Below are 24,565 nucleotides of genomic sequence, written 5' to 3'. Positions count from 1 at the left end.
ATAGCTATGGGTGTTATGAACCAACAACAAACACATGTATGTGGACATTAAAATTAAACTAGGTTTATAAATGCTGTAAAAGTATTGTTCGTTGTTATTTTATGATACCTAATAATTAATTATAATCTATTTTTGCAGTTTATCTCAGAATTGAATTTCTGCTTCGACTGATGAACCAGTAAGAGATGCAGCAGTGCCATCTACTGACGAAACCTTGCGATTACACGTGTCTCTATGACAATGTGCATGAACGTCCCTGCTTAGCCATGCTTTTCTTTTTACGGATAAGGGTTTGTAATGACCTGCGTTTTGTTGTTGTTGCTGTTGCTGTTGCTGCTGCTGGTGGTGTTTTAGTCCTGGTCCCCTCAACCTGCTCAAGATGTGAAGCTCAAAAGAAAATTCCAAAAAGAATCGAATAATCGATTCCTACGCACTGGGAATCAAAACATGGAGTTGACTCATTATAGCAATTTGCTGAATTCTCACCCTGCGTCCCAATGTGCATACTATCCACCCTATCTGCCCTACATAGTATTGAAAATTACTACTATCACATAGAATTTAGCATGGATAGTATGCACATTGGGATGCAGGCACTGTAGCCAGGTAGTGATGAAGATTCGAAATATTTTAAAATGATTCACCTAAAAACCGCACGCTGAGGACATCTGCTCGGCAAACACTATATAATAGACAGGCTGAAGACACAATGACAACATTTTGGAAATTACTGTCATACATTTTGGGGTAATCTACATATTTAAATAAAGCGTTCTGAAACAGAATGTGCAAAACTTGATGATGACTACGTTTTAGTGTAATATAATTTTTAGTTTGTTTGTGTTCATGCTAATGTTTTATCTGTACAGTATACTTTAATTCAATTTATAGTTTCATTTAATAAAGTAGCATCTATTGTAAAAGCCGTATCCGAGTAACTTATAACTGATCACATCGTTTTGGGAATGAAATAATGCTTTATCTGCCTTATTGTTAATTTTATTGATTTTAATTGATTTGTTGATTTGAAACAAAGCCACTGAACCGAACGAAACTCGTATATTTGCTGATTATTGCTGCTGAAAATGGTCAATTATTATCATGTTTTGTGATATACTAATCGGTAGGACCGGGAAAAACATAAGCAATGTTACTATAGACTGCCAAAATTTATAACAAATCAAGGAGAAGAGTGCAAACCTGTCTGATGAGCAAAAGGCGTTTGTGGTTGGCCAAACTAAACAAGGCTTTCCAGAGAATCTTGACAACATTTGTCTTTGCTCTTATCATTTCCAGTCAGGTAGGTGAAATATTAGGCTAATATCTTAATTAATACTCCTCGCAGGTATCTTTACCAACTGTAACTTTAGTTTCTCAAAATATTGCTCACTTTCCTGCTTACTAAGTCTTTCTCTATATGATTTAGCAACTTCCACGTGTGTCTTCCGTTGGTTAAACAGCATAAATTAGCAAAAAACGCATTCAGTAGTACATTTACCTTACAATCAGTGCTGTTGTTTACATCCGAATATGGCCGATATGCCCGCGCATCCGGGTAACTGACCAAATCGAATTCAGTAAACTCAGTTACTTATAACGCAACGTTTATGGCTATTTACGACGCACAGTAACCGGCAAAAAGATTCTCTAAAGGAATCAATTAACTAATCATTTTGGTTAGCAGATTATTTACTTAAAGGGGTCATCGGATGCTAAGTTCACTTTTTCATGTTGTTTGAACATTAATGTGTGTTGGCAGTGTATGTACAAATCTACCCTATAATGATAAAAATCCATGCAGTGGTTTTTAATTAATCTGTAAAAATAATATTTCCTTTTTCAAATCGAGCCTTTCTCAGATGCCTGACGGTGTGGCGTCACACCCACAGAGGCCACTCCCACGATAGTTGATTGACATGAGCGTCTTACCTCAGATCAGCTGTAACAGTCCAGTAACTTTTCATGTTTCGATGCCAGAGCAGGGATGTAAGTTAGACAAGAATATCTCCGATTGAGCGATTGAGGTGTTGTGTTGCTGGATGTAATAATGAACATAGTGGTCGTCATTTACTCCCAACATCTGAGCCGCTGAAGATGCAGTGGATTACGTTTGTTTGTGAAGGGAATGCATCTCCCGATATACATATATCTGTCTATGTTCGCGCAAATCGTTCATGATCCAGCTTCACTTACAGCAGAAGTGAGTATAAGCGTTTTTTTATGAATCTTTGCGATCGCCTTTCCTTATAACTTGGTACTTAGCGGCTAAACGCGGCTAAATGCGGCTAAAGTAAACAAGACCGTCTTTCTGCAGGTAGAAGAGAGGGGCGGGGCAAGCAGAGCTCATTTGCATTTAAAGGAACAACCCCTTAGAATGAGATGATTTTTGCAGAGCTGATTTTGACAAGGTAAAAAGGGTGTTGTTTTACAAAACCATTGAAAATTTTTAATCAAAGTATATTAGAGACTTTTCAGTAAGACCCTAAAGAATCATATCAACTTGTGGAAAATGGGCATCCGATGACCCCTTTAAGAAGAGCAAATATTCCTTACATTTGATTAGTCCTACATCCAAATATGGATATTCACTTTTGGTAGAAGGTGACACATCCCTGACAGCAGGTTAGGATTAAAATCTATTGTATTCAACCATCGCGAACAGCATAAAGTAGGTTCTAGACAAACTTTTACCTGAATAAATAAGATGAAGCGTTGCTGTAAACAAGTGTAAATATAGTCATTATCAGTGCACTCACCTGCTTCATCCAGGTAATAAACCTCGACATGGACCTGTTGATTGGACATGACAGGATAGGTGTAGGCCTAACCGTTTCACCCTGCCATTAAATGAGTTGGTTTGAGCATTGGTTAAAATTATCTAATAAAGGGCTATTGTGAATGTCCAAACTCAGAGACATTTCATGATTACTCTGGATGTGTTTAGGTGGAGTGTTTGGCAATTTAACCTTTGTCCAATTTATGTTTTTTTTTAATTCACCTTTATTTATTATTTCATTTTCATTCTCCCAGACTTTCAAACTCAAATATGAAAATTTATTATAAAAATATGAATTATCACTGTACACGTTTTAACTTTGATCATATGAACATATCATGGAATAAACACAAGCCTTTTCAATATTTATTTTGGGACATTTTTTACACAAATTACGACTGTCCCTCAATCATGATGTAATTTTCATCATATGTCATTGTCAACAATTTTGCGTCTTGCAACAACATGGTTATGTCTCTGAGATATCTAGTTTTCATTAGTATGATCCTTTATTTGCAGATACACGAATTGAATGTTATTTAAAATGATTTTGTCCTCCATATCTCATTGTTATAAACTAAGATTTTGTTTGCCATTCAGAAACAGAGTGACAACTACATGCCCAGTCTGTCAGAAGGAAGAAGGAGTATGTCGACCTTCAGCAGCATCTTAAAAAATCACACCACTTGGCAAACCGTGAGGAGCTCCGCCTCGTCATTCTTTACAGCGGTGGATGGTCATTTGTTTTGTTGTTAATGTACAAGCATTATTGTTTTAAAATTGTGTAATGTATGAAATGTTAATTAAAAACATCCTTTAATTCATTTTTTTAGTATAAACAGCAAATTGAAATGCCCTCTTTGTGTCAAAGAACTGGTTCGTCTGGATAAACATTTAGTTTTATTTCACAAACAGAGTGTAAGTTGTTTATCTTATGTAATTGCATTCTCATATAAATATATGTCAGTATATCTTAGCGTTGGCTTTGTTTGTCAGGCTGTGGACCATCAGGCACAACTAAAACTTGCCAAACAACAAAGGGTGCTGGAACTCCTCCGGGCCTCACATCCATGTCCACCAATGGTGACAAGCCTGGATGTGCAATCAAGCAACCTAGCTGAGGAACATCCAGACATCCGGCAGAATGTTCCAGCAGCAGCTGCCAATGATCTCGCAGCTCCTGGAGCCAAGACAAGATCCAGCAGAGCCACTTGTTTGAGCCGTGGAATGAAGAAGCACAGAATAACACAACAAACTGTCAAAAGTTTTGAATAATTAATATTTTGTTTGTGAAATAAGTCTATTATGCACATCAATACAAGACTGCATTTATTTGATCAAAAATTCACAAAAACAGAAATATTATGTTAGTATTCGACAGTTTGGGGTAACATTTAAAAAAGTAGAAAAAAATATTTCATTTACATTATTTAGTTATTTAAAAGATGCATATTTTAAAGTTATTTAGCAAAGATTAAGTAGTTTGAAAGTGGCAGTAAAGACATTTATATTGTTACAAAATATTTATATTTCAAATCAGTGCTGTTTATTGAACTTTTTATTCATCAAAGCATCCTGAAAAAATTAAATCACAGTTTTAAGCAGCAAAAATATTTTTGTGGAAACCAGCAGCAGTTTTTAACGTTATGAAAAGAACGATTATTAATAATTGAGCACATGTAATAACTGACAACACCTAAAGCAGCATATTAGAATGATTTCTGAAGGATCATGTGACACTGAAGACTAGAGTAATGATCCAGAAAATGCAGTTTTGTCATCACAGAAATAAAACTGATTTTAAAAAACATGAATATACACTACCAGTCAAACATTTTTGAACAGTAACATTTTTAATGTTTTTAAAAAAGTCTCTTCTGCTCACCAAGGCTGCATTTATTTTATCCAAAGTAAAATTTTGAAATATTTTTACTATTTAAAATAACTGTTTTCTATCTGAATATATTTTAAAATGTAATTTATTCCTGTGATTTCAGAGCAACATTTTTAGCATCTTTACTCCAGTCATATGATCTTTCAGAATCATTCTAATATTCTGATTCATTTACCGTTAACGTTAAAAATCTTACTTTTCAAACACTTTTGACTGGTAGACTATTATTTGAATTGTAATAATATTTCAGAAAAAATAACATTATTCAAAATAATATCCTTCATAAATCATTCTGATTTGTTGCTTATGAAACATTTCTTATTATTATGATGTTATTATGTTGCTTAATGTTTTTTGTGGAAACTGTCATACAATTTTTTTCAGGATTCTTTGATTAATAAAAAGTTCAAATGAATAGTATTTGAAATAAATCTTTTGTAACATTATAATTATCTTTACTGTCATCTCTGATCAATTTATTGCATCCCTGCTGAATTAAAAGTATTATTTTTCCCCAAAATTTTGAATGGCAGTATATATATTGGATGATAATAATAAGAACTATTATTAATAATTATTATCAATCAATAATAACTGATAATAATTGGGCATCAAGTCAGCATATTAGAATGATTTTTGAAGGATCATGTTACACTGGAGTTTTTGATGCTGAAAGGAATAAATTCCATTTTAAAATATATTAAAATAGAAAACAGCTCTTTTAAAATGTAATAATATTTCAATATTTTACAGTATTTTTGTTCAGTAAATTCAGAGTATGTGAACATAAGTAACATTTTTTAAAACTTGTAGTTTACAGTATACAGTATACACTACCAATCAAAAGCTTTTGAACAGTAAGATTTGTAATGTTTTTTAAAGAAATCTCTTCTGCTCACCAAGCCTGCATTTATTTGATTCAAAGTACAGAAAAAACAGTACAATTTTTAAATATTTTTACTATTTAAAATAACTGTTTTCCATTTGAATATATTTTTTAAAATGTAATTTATTCCTGTGACTTTAAAGCTGAATTTTTAGCCATTGTTACTCCAGTCACACGATCCATCAGAAATCATTCTAATATTCTGATTTGCTTCTCAAAAAACATTTATTATTATTATTATGTTGAAAAAAGCTGAGTAGATTTTTTTCAGGTTTATTTGATGAATAGAAAGTTTGGAAGAAGCATTTATCTGAAATAGATTTTTTGTAACATTATAAATGCTTTATCATCACTTTTGATAAATTTAAAGGACCTTGATAAATAAAAGTATTAATTTCTATAATTTCTTTCAAAAAAGAGAAAAGAATTAAATTTTAAAATATTTTAAAATAGAAATAGTTATTTTAAACAGTAAAATTATTTCACAATATTGCTGCTTTTGCTGTATTTTGGATCAAATAAATGCAGGCTTGGTGAACAGAAGCGACTTAAAATCTTACAGTTCAGAAACTTTTGACTAGTACTGTATATGTGCATGTTACTTATTTTTTCAATATTTATGATGCTATTATCATAGAAAATCTAGGATTTACATGAACCACCTGCAAAAATTCAGCAGATGACAAAGAGACACATTTCTTATTCTTCTACAGCTGTTCATGGAGACTAGAATTAAATAGCTGTATTTAATAAAACTATTCTGTTTGTCAAAAGACATATTTTCACCATTGTCAGAACAATTCCAGAAAACCTATTGTTTTGTAATGCTTTCACATCAAGCCTGAGAATAGAATGTCGTTTGCAACTTACAAAAGGCATCCAAGTGGAAATCTTAAAGTAGGAATCTCAATCATCATCCCCAAAATGCTTTTACATGCGCTCATTTACCCACTCAACCACACGTTCACGCTTGTGTCCTTGACAGGGTCATTGCTAAATCTCTTTCCGAGCTGCAGTGCTAAATATGCAAGAGAAGACCAACACCTGAATGTTAATCAGCTCTGCCTGATTCTTCTTCTTTACACGGCTCACTACTGATGCCTTTGGACCTCCAGTATTGGCTGTCTGAACATGATGGATGAAGCCAGACGGATGTGCTGTCACATGTCTTTGCCACTCCAAAGATAAATACGTTACAAGCAGACCAGGTTCTGACAGCTTCAGTTTATTGTTACAGCATTGTTTCAGGCATTTTGTTATTTGCCGCTTGTCTTTTCATCTGTCACACAATCTTGTTCTCGTGAAGCTTGTGTTTGCTGTAATACAGTTCAACTTTCTTTATTGGTGTTTTTTTATGTAAATATTCAACCAATAAAGGTACAAATAAAAATGCAGCTATCTCTTTCTTTGTTTTATTGTTGCCAAGAGTTAAGAAACAAAAAACGGACCTTGATTGTGATGTTATGCTATTTGAGTGCAAATTTGGACATTAAAATATAATTGGATAAGCAAGTGAAGTTTTCATGTTTTATAAACATATACAACTTCATTTCCAAACAGACATATAAAGGTTGCTCCATTTATTTTTCTCACCAAAATGTTAAGATGTGGTAATGACCGTCCACTAGAGGGCAGTAGGTGAACGTACAAAAAATAGGAATAAAGTAGGAATTATGTAAAATTAAGCTGTATAAATTTGTATTTTATGTATGTGACCTTGGATCACAAAACCAGTCTTAAGCAGCACGGATATTTTTGTAGCAATAGCGAAAAATGCATTGTATGGGTCAAAATTATAGATTTTTTTTAATGCCAAAAATTAAGTAAAGATTATGTTCCATAAAGATATTTTGTAAATTTCCTACCATAGATATATTTTTAAAAAATTGATTAGTTAAATGCATTGCTAAGAACTTCATTTGGACAACTTTAAAAGCAATTTTTAAAAGCGAATTAAAAAAAATATATATATATATATATATATATATATATATATTTTTTTTTTTTTTTTTTTTCACCCTCATATTTAAGATTTTCAAATAGTTGTATCTCAGCCAAAAACTGTCCAATCCTAACAAACCGTACATCAATTCAAAGCTTATTTATTCAGCTTATTATTATTATTTCAGATGTATAAATCTCAATTTTTTGTGGTCCAGGGTCACATATTATCTTTTTTTTGTATATTACTCTGCTCATTTTATGTTTCTCATCTTATGTACTTTCCATATTTATTTTTAAATCATTCAAATAGTCGCAGTTGCATGAAAACAAGTGCTAAATGCCATTTAAGTCACTTCGTGTGTTTTGTGTGTGTGTGTTTATGAGTGTAAGTGATGGTAAGAAATACTAAGGAAGTCATCTATTAATTTCCAGGGTCATGTCGCTGACCTTAAGTACAGATTTAACTGCGTTTGCTTCTGTCTCTATGGAGAGTCTCTTCACATCAAGTGTGTTTGATTAGCAACAGCGGTCACTCAAAGTTTCAAATATTAACAAATCCTTCAGCCGCTGTGTTTTTTTGCTGTGGCAGCAGGTTTGTGGAAGTGGACCGAAAGCCTTTGTAAACATTTTGTCAGGCGTGCGTCCCCGTTAATTCCTACGACACTTCCTACTACACGTCTGGGTCTCTGGTCAAACACCGCGCGCTTTTGTCCACCTCTGACAGTATCGCCATTGTTGCCCTCCCTGGAGCACCCAGTTCACTTCAAGGATAAATGTGTCTGTTGGTGACCTAGTAAAACTAACAGCCGGCCAGGCTTGTGCTCATTGTGTCAGAGTGGCATAAAGAGGCCCACAGCTACCGTTGTCTACACACACACAAACTCATTAGACAGAGCAGTTATGTGCAGCGTACACCGAGAGTGTTAGTCTTTGTCTTTTTCAGCTGTAATAACCACCATCTCAAGCTACTACTGTATGTTAAAGGGATAGTCCTGCTGAGAAAAACAGCTAAAACCAGTCTAAACTGGTTGGCTGGTTTTAGATGGTAAACCAGGCTGGTTTTGGCTTTAATTAATCACTCACCTGCCTCATGTTATTCCAACCCGAGACCTTTGTTCATCTTCGGAACACAAATGAAAATATTTTTAATGAAATCTGAGAGCTTTCTGACCCTGCATAGATGGCAACGCAACTGAAATGTTCAAGGGTAAGAAAGGTAGTAAAGACATTGTTAAAATAGTCCATGTGACATCAGTGCTTCAAGCTTAATTTTATAAAGCTACAAGAATATTGATGTGTGCAAAGAAAACAAAAATAATGACTTTATTTGTAAAATTAAACCACAATTATAGTGAAATTAAGCACTGCTCATGTATACTCACCATCAAACCAAGCAAATTTCTGTTGGTCAGCGCCGTCAATTCTAGTGACAACTTGAAGACGAATGATATCTGTGAGGGGAAATTTAAGGGGATATATATCACGTTATTGGGGTCGCTTCAACCCGCGAATGTGAAAAACAATCCACGGCTAGAAAACTGCAGACTTGACAACACTGGCAATTAAGCTCTGAAAAGTAAAGCCAAGATATTTCGCCCCCAGGTGGCTGGCTGCAGCATAGTTCATAAACCCCACAAAATGACAATAGCCAAATCTGGGATATTTTGGCTTCACTTTTCTATAATGGAAAGATATGGACGCCCGTTTCCGCCGCTGTATAAAAAGATAAAAAAATAATAATTTCTTGCAAATGTGAGTTTACATCTCACAATTCAGACTTTTTTTCTGAGAATTGTGAAATACAAACTGACATTTGCATGTTATGAAGTCAGAATAGTGGAATAAAAACTTGCAATTCTGAATTTATAACTTATGAAGTTATAAAGTACAATGCTGAGGGGGAAAAATATATGTTCCCAGAATTCCGAGTTTATATCTCACAATTCTGACCTAATAACTCACAATTGCGTTATATTTTAAACATGCAATTCTGATAAAAAGTTCCCACAGGTATGTTTTTTGTCATGAGATCAGGTAGGAAAAAAGTCAGAATTCTGAGTTTATAACTCACAATTCGAGAAGGGTATAACTGCAGCCTGAAGATCTCCAAATGCGGGCGGGAACTCCAAAAAGGGGTGGGAGCTCCAAAATAGGGCGTGGCTTCCTCCCATTGACAGGCAGGCACATGACACGCATGCGCAAATTTTTCCCCCAATCCACTTCAGCTCAAACTCCGCCCCACAGCTGATTCTAAGGTTTTATTGGTTGTGTCAATCACAGTGTTGATTTCCCACACTATGCAACAAAAAATGCTAACCCATAAACCTACCCCACACCTGACCCTAACCTTAATCAGTGAAATTGACTGCATGGTGGGATTGGTGCTGAATAGCGTGGTGGATGAACAGTTAATAAAATAATGCGATATAAGATTGCCAGACCGTTCCGTAACTCCCCAACTGGACCTCACCGGACAATGGGACCTTTTCAGTTACACTCAGCGTCACTACAACCTCCTACCCTGCGAATTTCAAGTCCTGGGATGCCCCTGTTTCTTAAAACAAAGTAATAGAGTAAAACCTTTTCCCTGCGCTGCGCTGTGACGGCTCGCAGGAGAACTCGCGGGTGATTCCTGTTTATTATATCATTAAGCAGAGGATATTTATTTATGTAGCATATTTAGCTTTATTTTAAAACAAATAGAAACAATGTTTAATTTATAGAGTTTTATTTTGAAACGTAAGTCAATAACAATTGGCTGAAGCCAGAGCCAATGGTGAAAGTCTTTACGCGACGAGACCCCGCCCCGTTTTGGAGGTCCTGCCCACTTTTGCTGTTCCTGCCCCCATTTGGAGATCTCCGGTCTGCAGTTATACATACTTGCACAATTCTGTAAAATAAAGATATAAACTGACAATTCTGACCTTTTTCCTACCTGATCACATGATGAAAAAAAATGTAGCTGTGAGAACTTTTTTGCAAGATGCAAAATACGTACCAATAAGAATATATAACTGCAGTTTCCAAAAAAAAAAAACAACAACAGTGGAATAAAAACTTGCAATTGCAAGAAATAAAGTCAAAATTGCAAGATAAAAACTAATAATTCTGACTTTTTTTCTCAGAATTGTGAGATATAAAGTCCAATTCTGAGGGGTAAGGAAGACTAAAGGTCATTGCACCACGAGTCCGAAATTTCCGTCTGAAATTTTTCACGTTAAAAAAATAAATACGACCTCACGTTGTGAGAGATAATACACTCGGTCCGAAACTTTCATCCGTCAAAAAAAGTTCGGATCAGGTTCGATTTTCTGTGTTTTTCGCATCCATAGCAAGCATTTTGATAGGACAGGATGACAAATACGGAAAAAAAAAAACGGAAAAACGCAATTGCAATTCACAATTCAGACTTATTAACTCAACGATTGCCTCACAATTTAAACTGGAATTCTGAGAAAAAGTTCCCACAGGTATGTTTCGTCATGAGATCAGGTAGGAAAAAATGTCCGAATTGTGAGTTTATATCTCGCAATTCTGACTTTATTTCTCAGAATAGTGAGAAATCACATAAAACGTACCATATTTATGTTCATCTGTTCCGGGGAAAAATGTGAACACTCTCTTTCGTTTTAAAACAGCGTTTTAAAATAAAAACGATCCTTGTCTACACTAGCGTTTTCTCTGTCTCTCTACGCTACACATATATCTATGTACGCTACACAACCAAAAACGCATGTCACATGATCATTCACGCAGGTACAACCATAGATATGTTTAGGTAGATGTCCTATGCGACGGATGCGTCTACGTGCCGAACGAGGCATCTACCTGCACACATCTGTGGGTACAACAGTAAGCATGATGTTACTGTTTACAGGGTCATCAAGGATACACAGATTGAATGTGGGCAGCTACGCCATCGTTTTCAAAAGTCTCCGTTTTGGTCCGTTTACACGCAGCCCCGGAGTTTTCAAACTAGAACGGGGACTAAAGCGTTTTCAAAAGTCTCGGTTTTCGAGGGTTGAAAACGCCGGAGTAGTGTAAACGACAGGCCTAACCGTAGCAAAAGTTATGCGTTTTAAAACAAAACTAGTGTAAACACAGCCTAAATCTCAGAATTCTGAGTTTATAACTCGCAGCTGTAAGTTTGTATTTTACAGTTCTGAGAAAAAAGTCGAAACTGTGAGACAAAAGGTCGCAATTTTGTCTGTGAAAATAACATCTGTAAATCTGATCGCACCTTTAGACCAATCAGATTAAAGCAATGCATCAGCATCAAAAAGCACTAAAGAGATCAAACCTGATTTTAACATACATTTTATGTATTTCTTGGTTCCTAAATGACATTTCTTTGACTACAATATGGATTTTGACACCTTAGCAACCATCCACAACATCCTAGCAGTGTGGTGGTAAACCGAGCAACCGCCAATTACGCTTGCAAAAATCTAGTTTGACCTCATTACATGATTGACTGGTAATCTGATTGGGATTTGCAACAATAATCAACTATTAACTTTAACAAATAAATAAAGAAAAGCACTTCTAATGGCTCCTCAGTAAAAAACGGCTGATTACTATCCAGTCTGGTTCCAAATAAGAGCCGTATGAGATGTGTGTTGCTGCATATAAAAATTCTGTTTGAGAGACTAGACTTTCATGTCAAGAGTTTCAGTCCGAAGCTCAGAATGGCAGAGCCAGTGGAGGATAGAAAGAGGTGAGTGATGTGTGTCAGGGATCGAAGAAATGAGAGAAGCCAGACAAGCTTAAAAGTGGAAGGCAGACGACTGGAGTTTTTTATTATTTAAAAAAATCCCCAAAATTAGTACAGCACTAAATGTTTCCTCTAAAACGTCTATAATGTATGTTCCGTGAAATTATAGTCTTAAAGAAAAATCATATCAACTCAAACTGATATAAAATGACTTTGATCATGTGGAACACAGTTATTAAAATGGAAATAAGGATGCTAATAAAATGCATGTTAATTACCTGATAATTACTTATAAATAAATTATAAATAAAAAATCAAATGAACCTGGGTCCCTTTGCACAATAGAAACCATTAGACTAAAATAGTGTCTAAATGTATTAAAAAGAAAAAATAAATAAATACAAATTTTTAAGAAAAATATGTACTGATAAATGAATATTGGAATTTTGGAACTTTGTAATAATAATAATAATAATAAAATAAATAAAATAGAAATCTTTAAGCAAAAGTCCTTAATGTACTGTTAACATGAATACTGAAATTTTGAAATAATAGTAATAATAAATAATAATAAATCAATTTGTGTCCCCTTGCACAATGGCTACCATTAGACTTAAATGGTTTCTAAATTTAGTATGAAAACATAATAAATTATTTAATGAATTAAATAATAAACAAACAAATAAAAAAATAAATGTACTGTGAACATGAATTTTGGAACTTTGGATTTTTGGAATAATAATAATACAAAAAAAATATAATAATGAAAATAAATTAAAACCTGTGTTCCCTTGCACAATAGATACCATTAGACTAAAATGGTTTCTAAATTTAGTTTTAAATAAATAAATAAATAATAATTAAGAACAGTCCTTAATGTACCTTAATGGAATTTTGAAGTAATAAATAAATAAATAAATAAATAGAACTTGTGTCTCCTTACACAATAGATACCATTAAATACATTTAGTAAAAAATAAAATAAAATAAAATTATTTAAGAAAAGTCCTCAATGTACTGCTAACAGGAATATTGGAATTTGGAACTTTGGGGTTTTTGAATTAAAAAAATGATTAAATAAATAAAAAGTAATTTACCATGTGTCCCCCTACACAATAGATACCATTAGACTAAATGTTTTCTAAATTAAAAATTACCAGCACCTTTTGTGCTTTTCTATTATTATTTTTTTAGGTTGCCTTGTCTCAAAGTGAGCTCGTATTAAAAACAAAAACAGATAAATCTATAGGCAACCATTGTTGTGCGCTTACAAAGGTAGGTTCGTTCAATATCAAAGATTTAGTAGCATTACTTCAGCCTTAGATGTTAATATGCATCCCCTCGGACGCAAAGCGTCTGCTTTGATCTGAGACGTATCATGCATGCTTTCCTCCGTTTTGCGTTTGGAAATCTGAAGCTGGAGTAAATTTTGCCATCATCATCAGGTTCACATCCCCCAGAAGTTACCACAACACCCTCAATCGCCAGCAATTACGAGAACTCTGAGCATGTACGAGCTCTACTGACTAAAACTGATATCATTTAAAATTCTCCTTCTTCCACGTATGTGAAATATTTCATCCGCTGAGAGAGTAGTTTTTGCACAAAGAACTCTGGGCTCAAGTTAATTTAACCTTCCTCTTCCCCCGGGTGCGGCCCGTGGAGGCTCGGCTCTCTTTCTCTCCGCTACCTCGTAGTTTTGTGCGGGTGGAGGTGCTGGAGATGTAGCTGTGGGGGTTTTGGATGCTGTAGGAGGTTAATCTAATATCACATGAGCGAAATCCCAAAGGAAACGGTGTTATGTTTACACCCCGCGGCACACAACACACACTAAACAAGTTTCAGTTTGCTCACGGTGCTCATCATCACTGTCAGTGGTGAAGTCGTAACATTCATCATCTGCATCATCATTGTCATCAAGGTTTCCCTCATCAGTCGAATCCCCCTGGTCAGAAGTAGAGGTTAATGTTTGAACCGAACATCAATGGTGGCCTCTTGTGGCTGACAGATCCATACAGCTTTACTTTCTTTTCCCGTTCTTGATGTGTGTTCTTTTTCTCAGGCAGCTTTTGCACCGTAACAGGAAGCCCTTGAGAATCGTATGGTGGAGTTGCTACTGTTTTAGAGTGTTTGCACGTGTGTCCTTGCGTTTGAGGTTCAAGACCTGACGGATGGTTCAGAACATCTAGGTTACAAAAACATTAAGTAGAAGGAGACAGACCTCTTGTAAATAAAACTGAAGAGGCAACCATATGGCAGTGATTCAAAGTCTCGCCTTTCAGTTTAAAAAGACTATTTGATTCAGTTTGTGCTCGTGAACTTAGACTCAATGTGATTTGAACTAATTATTTAAACAAAATCATGACAGTTTTGGAGATTTTAGTCTAAGTATAGAAAGAACTATACTTCGAATGTCTGTTGCTTACATGGAAAATAGCTGATTTGATCCTGACTACGCTGGTTGCGGTGTATGTTTTTGATTCATTAAAATAACTGGCTCATATGAGTCATTTGTTCATAAAAGGCAATTTTAGTGAACTACACTGGTTGCGCTGTATGTTTAAAAGATCTGGTTCACTTTGCTAAAAAGGTCAGACACATTAGAGTACTTTTTTTATTTTTGGGAACTGTTCTATACTAGTCATTATATTTTTTGATCCTCTAAAAAGTCATTTGTTTCGTGAATTGGATAACATTGGTTGTGCTTCATGTTTTTGATTCCCCAAAAGATCCAGCTCATAGGAGTCATTTGTGAATCAGACTACAATGATCGTGCTTTATGTTTGATTCACTAACACAATCTGACTCTTAAGAGCCATTTTTAGTGAACTGGACTTTTTGCGGCATCTGTTTGATTTTCTAAAAAGATCTGGATCGTATTAGTTCATATTTGTTTGTGATTCAGGCCTCACTCCTTACTCTGTAAGATCCAGTTTATAAGAGTCAATTTTCTTGAATTGGACTACACTGGTCACGTTATATGTTTTTGATCTTCTAAAAAAGCAATTTGTTTCGTTCATTGGACAACATTGTTTGCGCTGCATGTTTTGATTCCCTAAAAGAATCGGCTCATAAGAGTCATTTGTTGGTGATTCAGGCTTCACTGCTTATGCTGTATGTTTAATTCGGTTAAAAGATCCAACTTATAAAAGTCAGATTTCTTGAATTAAACTACACTGGATGCGTTATTAGTTTTTGATCCTCTAAAAAAGAACTTTGTTTTGTTTATCAGACAACATTGGTTGCACTGCATGTTTTTGATTCTCTAAAAGAATTGGTTCATATGAGTCATTTGTTGGTGATTAAGGCCTCACTGCTTACACGCTATGTTTAATTCGCTTAAATTATCTGACTTATAAGAGACAATTTTCTTTAATTGGACCACACTGGTCACATTGTATGTTTTTGATCTTCTAAAAAGTCATTTGTTTTGCGAAGTGGACAACATTTCTTTGTGCTGCATGTTTTTGATTCCCTAAAAGAACCGGCTCATATAACACAATCTGATTCATATGAGCCAATTTACCTCACTGCTTCAGGCTTCACTGCTTACACTGTACATTTAATTCAGTTTAAAGATCCAACTTATAAGAGTCGATTTTCTTGAATTGGACTGCACTGGTCACGTCATATGTTTTTGATCCTCTAAAAAGTAATTTGTTTCGTTCATTGGACAACATTGGTTGTCCTGCATGTTTTTGATTCTCTAAAAGAATTGATTCATATGAGTAATGTGTTTCTAATTCAGGCCTCACTGCTTACACTGTATGTTTAATTCAGTTAAAAGATCCAACTTATAACAGTCAGTTCTCTTGAATTGGACTACACTGGTTGTGCTGTGTGTTTGATTTGGTAAAAATATCAGACTCATAAAAGTAGATTTTTTGGGGAACTGTTCTACACTGGTTGTGTTATATGTTTCTGATCCTCTAAAAAGTAATTAGTTTCGTTCATTGGACAACATTGGTTGCGCTGCATGTTTTTGATTCTCTTAAAGAATCGGCTCATATGAGTCATTTGTTGGTGATTCAGGCTTCACTGCTTATGCTGTATGTTAAATTTGGTTAAAATATCCAACTTATAAAAGTAAATTTTCTTGAACTGGACTACACTGGTTGCGTTATATGTTTTTGATCCTCTAAAAAGTAATTTGTTTTGCTCACTGGACAACATTGGTTGCGCTGCATGTTTTTGATTCTCTAAAATAATTGGTTCATATGAGTCATCAGGCTTCACTGCTTACGCTGTATGTTTAATTCGGTTAAAAGATCTAACTTGTAAGAGTCAGTTTTCTTGAATTGGACTACACTGATCATGTTGTGTTTTTGATTTGCTAAAAAAGTTTTTAATTCTCTTAAAAGATCTGGCCAATATGAGTCATCATTGCACATTGTATGTTTATGTGTTCAAATAAAAAGGCCAATTAATCGCAAAATCTTGTTTTTTTACACATCTCAGGCCATGTGTTTATATTTAAAATATTTAGCTAATATGATTGCACTTCTCAGTCATTAATAACACCACACGGTTTAACATATTTTAAAACACAAGTCTACAGATTTCCCCCCAAAATCAGTGCAGCCAAACGTTCTGCGGATTCCATTTATGCCCGATTACCACCTGATGCCATCATGGTGCGTTTAAGTAAGAGATGGTGCAATTTGCAAACGACTGTTGTAAATGGTAGACCTGCGTATCCTTTATGCTGAGCAGATGTAAAACAACAGTGAAGAAAGACCCCCAGGTTAAACAGAAGGATGTACACATGGCCCATGTTGATTGGTTAAATCCTCATCTCCCGTGAGACACCGTTGCCAACCTCCTATTCTTGCTTTAAACACTCCTGATATACAGCTGGCCTGTTAAAACGATTCCCTAGCTGCCTTCAATTTGGAGAACAGCAGAACGTGACAGAATCCGTAGCGGCATATTGGAGTTTCCGAGTCAGTGATGCAAACCGTGACAGCTCCTCTCAGATGATAAGGCAAAGTTTATTTAATTAGGACACATAACTGTTAGCTTATGACATGGATACGTACACAAAATGATATTGACACATTTAAAACTCACAAGTGCTATGAGGATAAATTAAACAAACAAAACAAGAAAGAAAGAAAGCAAAATCATGAACAATTGCTTCTGAATGCTACATGCTGAGGGCTTACAAGACAGAATGTACAACACAGAAAGACAAACAGGATAATGGTGGAAAAATGAGAATTTGAAAAATCAAATATAAACTCCTGTCTCTATATTAAAATCCTCCGGATATTTTGCTACATTTTAATGGTTATGTGATATATGAGGGAAGGTATGGCAGCAAAGTCATTAAAAAGAAAGCAAGCAAAGAAATCGGAGCAGAAAATCGATTTCTTTTTCCTCAAAGGAAAGTGGTATTGTAAAATGAATGCATTATACTAGCTGCCGAAGGAAAAAAAAACAACATTTGATAATCTTTTCCATTTGATGCGATGGGGCGTGGGGGTTCGTTTCAGAATAGACACCAAAATGAGTCATTTATATTGAACACAATGTGAAAATCGCAGCGAAACTCCAGCCAAACGAAGCTGTATAGCTGGAGATGAAAGAATGCACTCATGCAAAATGTACATAACATGGTTAAACACCAAACCAATGCAACCATGGAGACAGTATCTGCAATTTTACTCTTAACAGATCACCGGAACACCACCATCCAGATGGAAGAAGGGAAAACCCCTCGCGTTGCAGTTTAAATCTCACTTCCATATTTATCAGACAGAACGTGAGCTGAAACAAAGGCCCATCCTCTTTCCATCTGTATGACGAAAACGAATGAATGAGGAATGAACTGACGGAGGGAGTTTTCCATTTTTGCAGAAGTACAAGCAACGCAACTCTGACTAGCTTTGAAAGTGAGTGCTTTAGCTCAGAACTGATCCTATTTTTACATTCAGAATTCTGATTTTCAAATAGAAAAAAAAGATAATTTACTGTATATTTAAAGATACAGATTAATATTGACACTGGAGTTAAACCCAGTTTCACCTACTGTACTTTCCCTGCCCTCTCACACACCGTGTCCTAACCAGACATGTTTTTTAAAGCAAATTCTAATTCTAAAAGCTGAAATGTATCACTTTTTGATATGAATACAATTAATAGTAAGCCATTCATAGGTTTAGTTCCCCAAAAGGAGAAACACTGCAGCTTTGTGCTGTTTTCAAAACATTGATTTGTTTGTTTGAACACCCTGATCTGCCCAGCAACAGTGGATTCAGCCAATGGGGTGTGTTTGGGGGTGGGGCTTTTGATTTGTCTCCGGGCGGAGTGTTCGGGAAACCTGTTTAAAAACAGTCAACTCATTTAAGCGAATGACACACTTCAGCTTTAATGTGCAGCTATATAGAGTGGGATTTTGCTTTATCATGGTTAGGACATGGTTCGTTTTAAGAGCCATTCACACAGAATGCATTTTTGCAAATTTTTTGTACATTTTATAGGCGTGGCTTTCGGTCTCATCTGCGCCCAGCTATTTTTAGCTGTACAAAACAATAGTTTTCCTACTTGATATTTCAAATCGGTGTCTTAACATATTTTAATGTATTATCTTAATTATAAACACACTGGTTTGTAGCGCAAACAGTTTAACATTGTTATTCTTGTTATTTCTAGAAGTCTTGTACATAGGCTTACTTTCACGTTGAAGAACGAGGTGAATATTTTCACTATTTTTTAAACAGTTTTTCTATGTAAACATGCACTACACAAATGCATTTGTTTTTTTTTCATTTCACTCTTCTGCGTCTTGCATTTCTAAATGTAAAAACGCATTCTGTGTGAACGACCCCTTACAATTTTTTTTGTATTCACACACCGCTACATGAGAAACATCCGACTTAAACACACATCCAGCTACTAGACTGCGCATATATTTCCTGCATCCTTCCACTTTCTTAGTCTCTTTTTTGTCAAAATAAAATTTCCAGACAAACAACCTCCGCTTGATTATACTTGTTGAAGAGGCGTTGCTTCTTAAAGGTGCAGAGGAATTTGACACAAACTGAATTTGAAAATCGCTTACGAATAGAAATCACACAGACGTGCTATTTAATCGAATATACAAGGGCTCTTAGACTCAAGAGTCTGATTGTAATAAACTTCTCAGCTTCTCCTAACCAGAGGGAAAGCGAGACCTAAGGAGTGGATGGACTAGTTCCGCTCCAGCAGTGGCAGTTATACGCTGGTTCATCCACGAGCAGCTTCATATGGTGCAGCAACAGGGAGAAGTTCAACTCCGCACCCTGTCGTCTTACATTGCTAGACCTTTAGCAGCGAAAGTAAAATGATCTTACAGTGTGAGTCCTCAAAACTCGCGCTAACATATTCTGATACAGTCCTGCACCACCCGATAAAGGGTGCAGCAATATAGTACTCTTATTAGATAGCGAATGTTTAATCTGTACCGCTACACACTCCAGAGAGCTATGTTGATAGACTAGATAAAGTCGATCCTGACATGGATCCTTAGTTAGAGCATTGACTTGAATGAAAATGAGACTGTGAGGGGAAAGAAGTACACTAAGGGCTGTTTAGGCAATAAAATACTGAAATATATGTCTTTCCACAATTTTCAAGTGGAGAAAAAGAAGTAAAGTGAATTAGACATCCAACCATTTACTTCCATCCTTCACAGACTCGTTTTCGTTCACTACACTTTAAATATACCATCCACTTTAACCGGATTCAGTTGTGCGGCATTTAAAATTGAATTGAGAATTTTTTTAATTTAGAATTTAACAAAGCAGAACTGACCTTTCGCAAAAACCCGCCCTCTTTAGTTACTGTTGGTATGTCCGACAAACAATGCCGCTCTCACACTACACATCATGTTCTCACGCAGTAAAAAAAAAAAAAATACATTGCGGAACAAAGAGGAGAACAGACAAGACAGAGCAGGTTACTTCGGGTTACTTGTAATGAAACAAGGTCTCATCTTAAAAATGTCATTTTTCAAGAAATTCAAACAATAAATACCGTTTTTGTGCTATTTACTTAAAATACGAAATAAACATGAATGGATATCAGAACGTATTTTATTTCAACTGCGGAAAGACGTCCTTACATACAATTTTTCAAGTTTAAGTCCACCGAAGTAAATCTACTCTCCTGTCTGATTTGTTTGTCGGACATAATGGCGGATTCTGCGTTATGATTGGTCAGATCACCTGTCAATCAAGCAGTTTGCAAAGGGTCAATTAAAGTGATTTGAAATTCAAAGAAATTGTTGCTGTGACAATTTACTAAATTCCCCTTCCTGTTATTCCAAGTCAAAATTCCAATTCAATTTCCTGTGGGGCGTGGCTAATCCAATTCAAATTCACACTCATTAATTGAAAGGATGCCAATTCTAATCTCAACTTTTGCACAACCTTGCGCTCTCTATAAATTATTCTGTTTTTGCAAGAATTCAGCATATGGCTCATATATTACACACTTTCAAAATGAAATTTACTAAACACACACAATATTGAAATGTTGGCCATAGTCTTTGTTTGGTCTCACTGGGCTTGTGCTCTGACACAAAGATGCAGAGCAGTAAATCTATCCACCTTTTTAAGAGTGGGCGTGGCCATTTGTACATTTTATGGGTGTGGCTTCCAGTCTCATCCGCCCCCAGCTGTATAAAACAGCTCGTCTTGCTGCTTTATATTGCAAATTGGTATGTCTTAACATATTATTTTAATGTATTATCTTAATTATGAACACACTGGTTTGTAGTGCAAACAGTTTTATCCTTTACTGCACGTTGTTGTTATTTTCCTATAGTGGCTAACGAACTGGAAGTCTCACTCACTTAAGCGTTGAAGAAAAAGGTGGATACCATTGACTTTGATGAACATCTGAGGGGGAAAAAGGACATTAGGACAAGCTGGTGTCTCAGTATCTTCCTGTGTAACACAGAAGTTGTACGATAGCACTAGAGACTCTCTGTCTCAGAAGTTACAGCAGTCGGGATTGGATTTCTTTGGTTGTAGGGGCATCCAAAAATCGACAGCTCACAGGCGTCTGTAATCTACCGTGCCAGAAAGATAACGTTGGGAGCGGCGAGGAGGGAAAAGTGATACACCTGGGCCGTGTATTACATAGTTCGTTGTGTACGAAGTCTTTTCAAAGCCCCACTGGCCTGCATGCCTATCATGCCAGCCTGAATGAACTTCTGTTCCCAGCTGCCACCTGCCCGTTTCATCATTTGCACACCTGGCCGGGCTGAACAGAAGTGGCGGGCAGCCCGCGTTCTCCACCAGCCAAGTTCTGCTCTCTCAACACAATCTATTTACAGATGGTCACTCATACTACATGTACACGGACATTAGACGTACACAATACCCTCAAAATTGCTCTTTTCAAATCAAAACAAAAATTATATACAAAAAAAAATGCATATGTATAACTATACAATGGAAAATCCTTTCAAAAGCCAAAATTCCAGTCTTTACATTCACAAGGGGCAATTTGGGTCGGACAACTCCACGACCCGATTACATCATGATAGCCGCTTTGGTTTGGTTGTCGGCACATTCTTTGTGCTCACCAAACAGTAAGACACAGAGCAAATCAAAGAGGAACTTTTTAATGAGGAATGCTCAACATCTGTTGGTTTGACGGGAGATCTCCAGAGGTCCATCCAATGGAGTGAGAGACAGAAATAAACAAAACCAAAAAAATAAAAACACCCCGAATCAACACAGAAAGGGTGGGTGGTCGAGTTCAAAATGCCATCATGCAATAAAAAAGTAGCTAAAAGAGTCTTCCTCCACACATGCACATAGTGGAGAAGTTATTTACATTCACGCCGGCAAACTTTTTTATTTTCCCCTGTCTTTTTTTTGATTCATGCTACAAAACGCCAAAAAACCTGATATCAAAATGTCAGAAAAGCACAATCTTAAGTTTAAAAATCTCCTTGTACTCGTTTCGTAAATAAGAAACAAACTTTAAAGATAAAACGTTCTTTTTTTTTGTATTTTTGCATCCATGTGAAGTATGTGAGCAAGTGTGTGGACGTGTTTTGTGTGTTGATCTCCGTGCGAGTGCAACTGTACATGGCAGTGACGAGCATCATAGTCAAAGTGTAAGAGCGTTCCTGCGAGTCCTCATTCTGTATTCTTTTTCTTTGCGTTTTCTTCACTCCAGAGAGGGTGAAAGAGCGTGAGCGCCGCAGCTCCCGTGGCTGGAGGGGCGTCGGATCAGCGGCGGCCTTTGAAGGGCACTGGTGCTGGGCTTAGCGGGGCAGTGCGGCGCTGAAAGATGCTTTGATAAGCTGAAGAGGAGAGACAGGCAGAGAAAGTGAGATTCAGTTTGGTGAAGAGAGCCGTAGAGCTGTCACTTCTGAGCGAAAAAGGCTCCGATGGTCACTCCTGCCAAGCCCAGCGCTGCCAATCCAAGTACTTTCGTTAGGTACGACAATGGGTGGAACATAGAGTCTCTCTGCTGACCATACAACTCCACAAAGGCATCCTGAAGAAAAAAGAGAGGAAGGGAACATTAGGAACAGAGCTGAAATTATTACAAACATACTCCATTGTTCCACTGTACAACTAGAACAACTAGACTCAACAGTTTTGGAACACTTGACTCAGAATTTTTGATTCTGATTGGTCAGTTGCAGTATTTTGTAGGGAAAGATCTTGGAAAGACCAACTAATAACTGACTGATGAAACTGGCAGCCAATGTCCTATATCTGTATCTAGTTTACTGTATCCCCCTGTGGTTGTAATGTTCACATTTTTGACCTAAACAGCAAAATCAGAGAGAGAGAGAGAGAGAGAGAGAGAAAAGATAACTGTACAATATAGTGCATTATGGTAATCTGGGACACTGCTGTACTTTCGGCTTCTGCAATTTACTTTGATCAGGTTAGCCTAGGTCAGCCTCAGGTAACCCAATATTTCCATGATTACCCTAATTCACCATTTTCTAAGCAACGATATTCAAACCGGAAGTTCCAAAGATTTACCCAAGACAAACTTGATATTACAAGATGTGAAACTAGCTGACTAGCCAAAACCATAAAAGCAAACATTGCCAAGAAATTGTAAAACTAGTTATGAAAATAAAATGCATAATTGAATTGGAATATGGAAGCTTCAGATATGTAGTGATAAAGTCAAATTCAGATTTTAAATTCAGTTAGAGCTGTCAAATCAATTAATCATGATTAATCGCATCCAAAATAAAAGTTTACCTAATGTACGTGTCTGTACTGTGCAAAATTAAACGTATATATAAGTACACACATATACATGTATATATTTAAGATATATTATGTAAACACAAACTTTTATTTTGGATGCAATTAATCGCGATTAATTTATTTGACAGCGTCAAATTCAATTAAATGAATTTTTTAAATAATTGACAATTTTAAATGTTTTTGAAAGATGATTTTAAAAGATGCTCTTTGATGTTTTATAAATATACAGAGTACACATGCATATTATGTAAACACAAACTTCTACTTAGGATGCGACTCTCTGATGTTTTGTTTTATATACACAGTACACACACTCATTATGTAACACAAATTTTTTATGCAATTAATCACGATTAATAGATTTGACAGCACTAAATTCAATTAAATAAAATTATTTGAATTAAATGATTTTTTTTGTAAATATTTTGAAAGATGCTTTTTAAAAGATGCTCTTTGATGTTTTATAAATATAGTACACAGTACACATGCATATTATGTAAACACAAACTTATACTTAGGATGCGATTAATCATGCTTAATCGATTTGACGGCACTAAATTCAATTAAATAAAATTATTTTGGAAAAATGCTTTTTAAAAGACACTCTTTGATGTTTTATGTTTTATAAATATACACAGTACACACATATAATATAAGCACAAACTTTTATTCGGGATGCAATTAATCGCGATTAATCGATCTGACAACACTCAATTCAATTAAATGAAATGAATTGAATTCAATGAATTTTTTAAATATTTTGACAGATGCTTTTTAAAAGATGCTCTTTGATGTTTTGTTTTATAATATACATATTACATACACTTATGTAAACAAACTTTTATTTTAGATGCGATTAATCGCGATTAATCAATTTGACAGCACTAAATTCAGTTAAATGAACTGAATTATTTTAAATGTTTTTGAAAGATGCCTTTTAAAACATACTCTTTGATGTTTTATAAACATACACAGCACACATATATATTACGTACACAAACGTTTTTGGATACGATTAATTGCGATTAATCGATTTGACAACACAAAATTTAATTGAACTGAACTGAATTAAATGATATTTTTTAATGTTTTTAAAGATGCTTTTTTAAAAGAT

At 35.4% G+C, this 24,565-nt stretch overlaps 1 protein-coding gene across 1 annotated transcript in view; it reads right to left on the bottom strand.

Moving 5' to 3' along the window:
- Positions 1 to 17,186: 17,186 nt before the first annotated feature.
- Positions 17,187 to 24,565, bottom strand: part of bcl2a (BCL2 apoptosis regulator a) — a 69,246-nt gene continuing 61,867 nt past the window's right edge. Inside the window, exon 2 of the mRNA XM_051097994.1 lies at positions 17,187 to 22,714. Coding sequence (XP_050953951.1) covers positions 22,580 to 22,714 — 135 coding nt within the window. The 3' untranslated portion in view covers positions 17,187 to 22,579. The remainder of the gene's footprint in view (positions 22,715 to 24,565) is intronic.

The sequence above is a fragment of the Labeo rohita genome, chromosome 24 (genome assembly GCF_022985175.1).
Source record: "Labeo rohita strain BAU-BD-2019 chromosome 24, IGBB_LRoh.1.0, whole genome shotgun sequence".
In the NCBI taxonomy this organism is placed as follows: domain Eukaryota; kingdom Metazoa; phylum Chordata; class Actinopteri; order Cypriniformes; family Cyprinidae; genus Labeo; species Labeo rohita.
The sequence above is the reverse complement of the archived record's forward strand: the minus strand, read 5'-3'. Positions and strand labels throughout refer to the sequence as shown.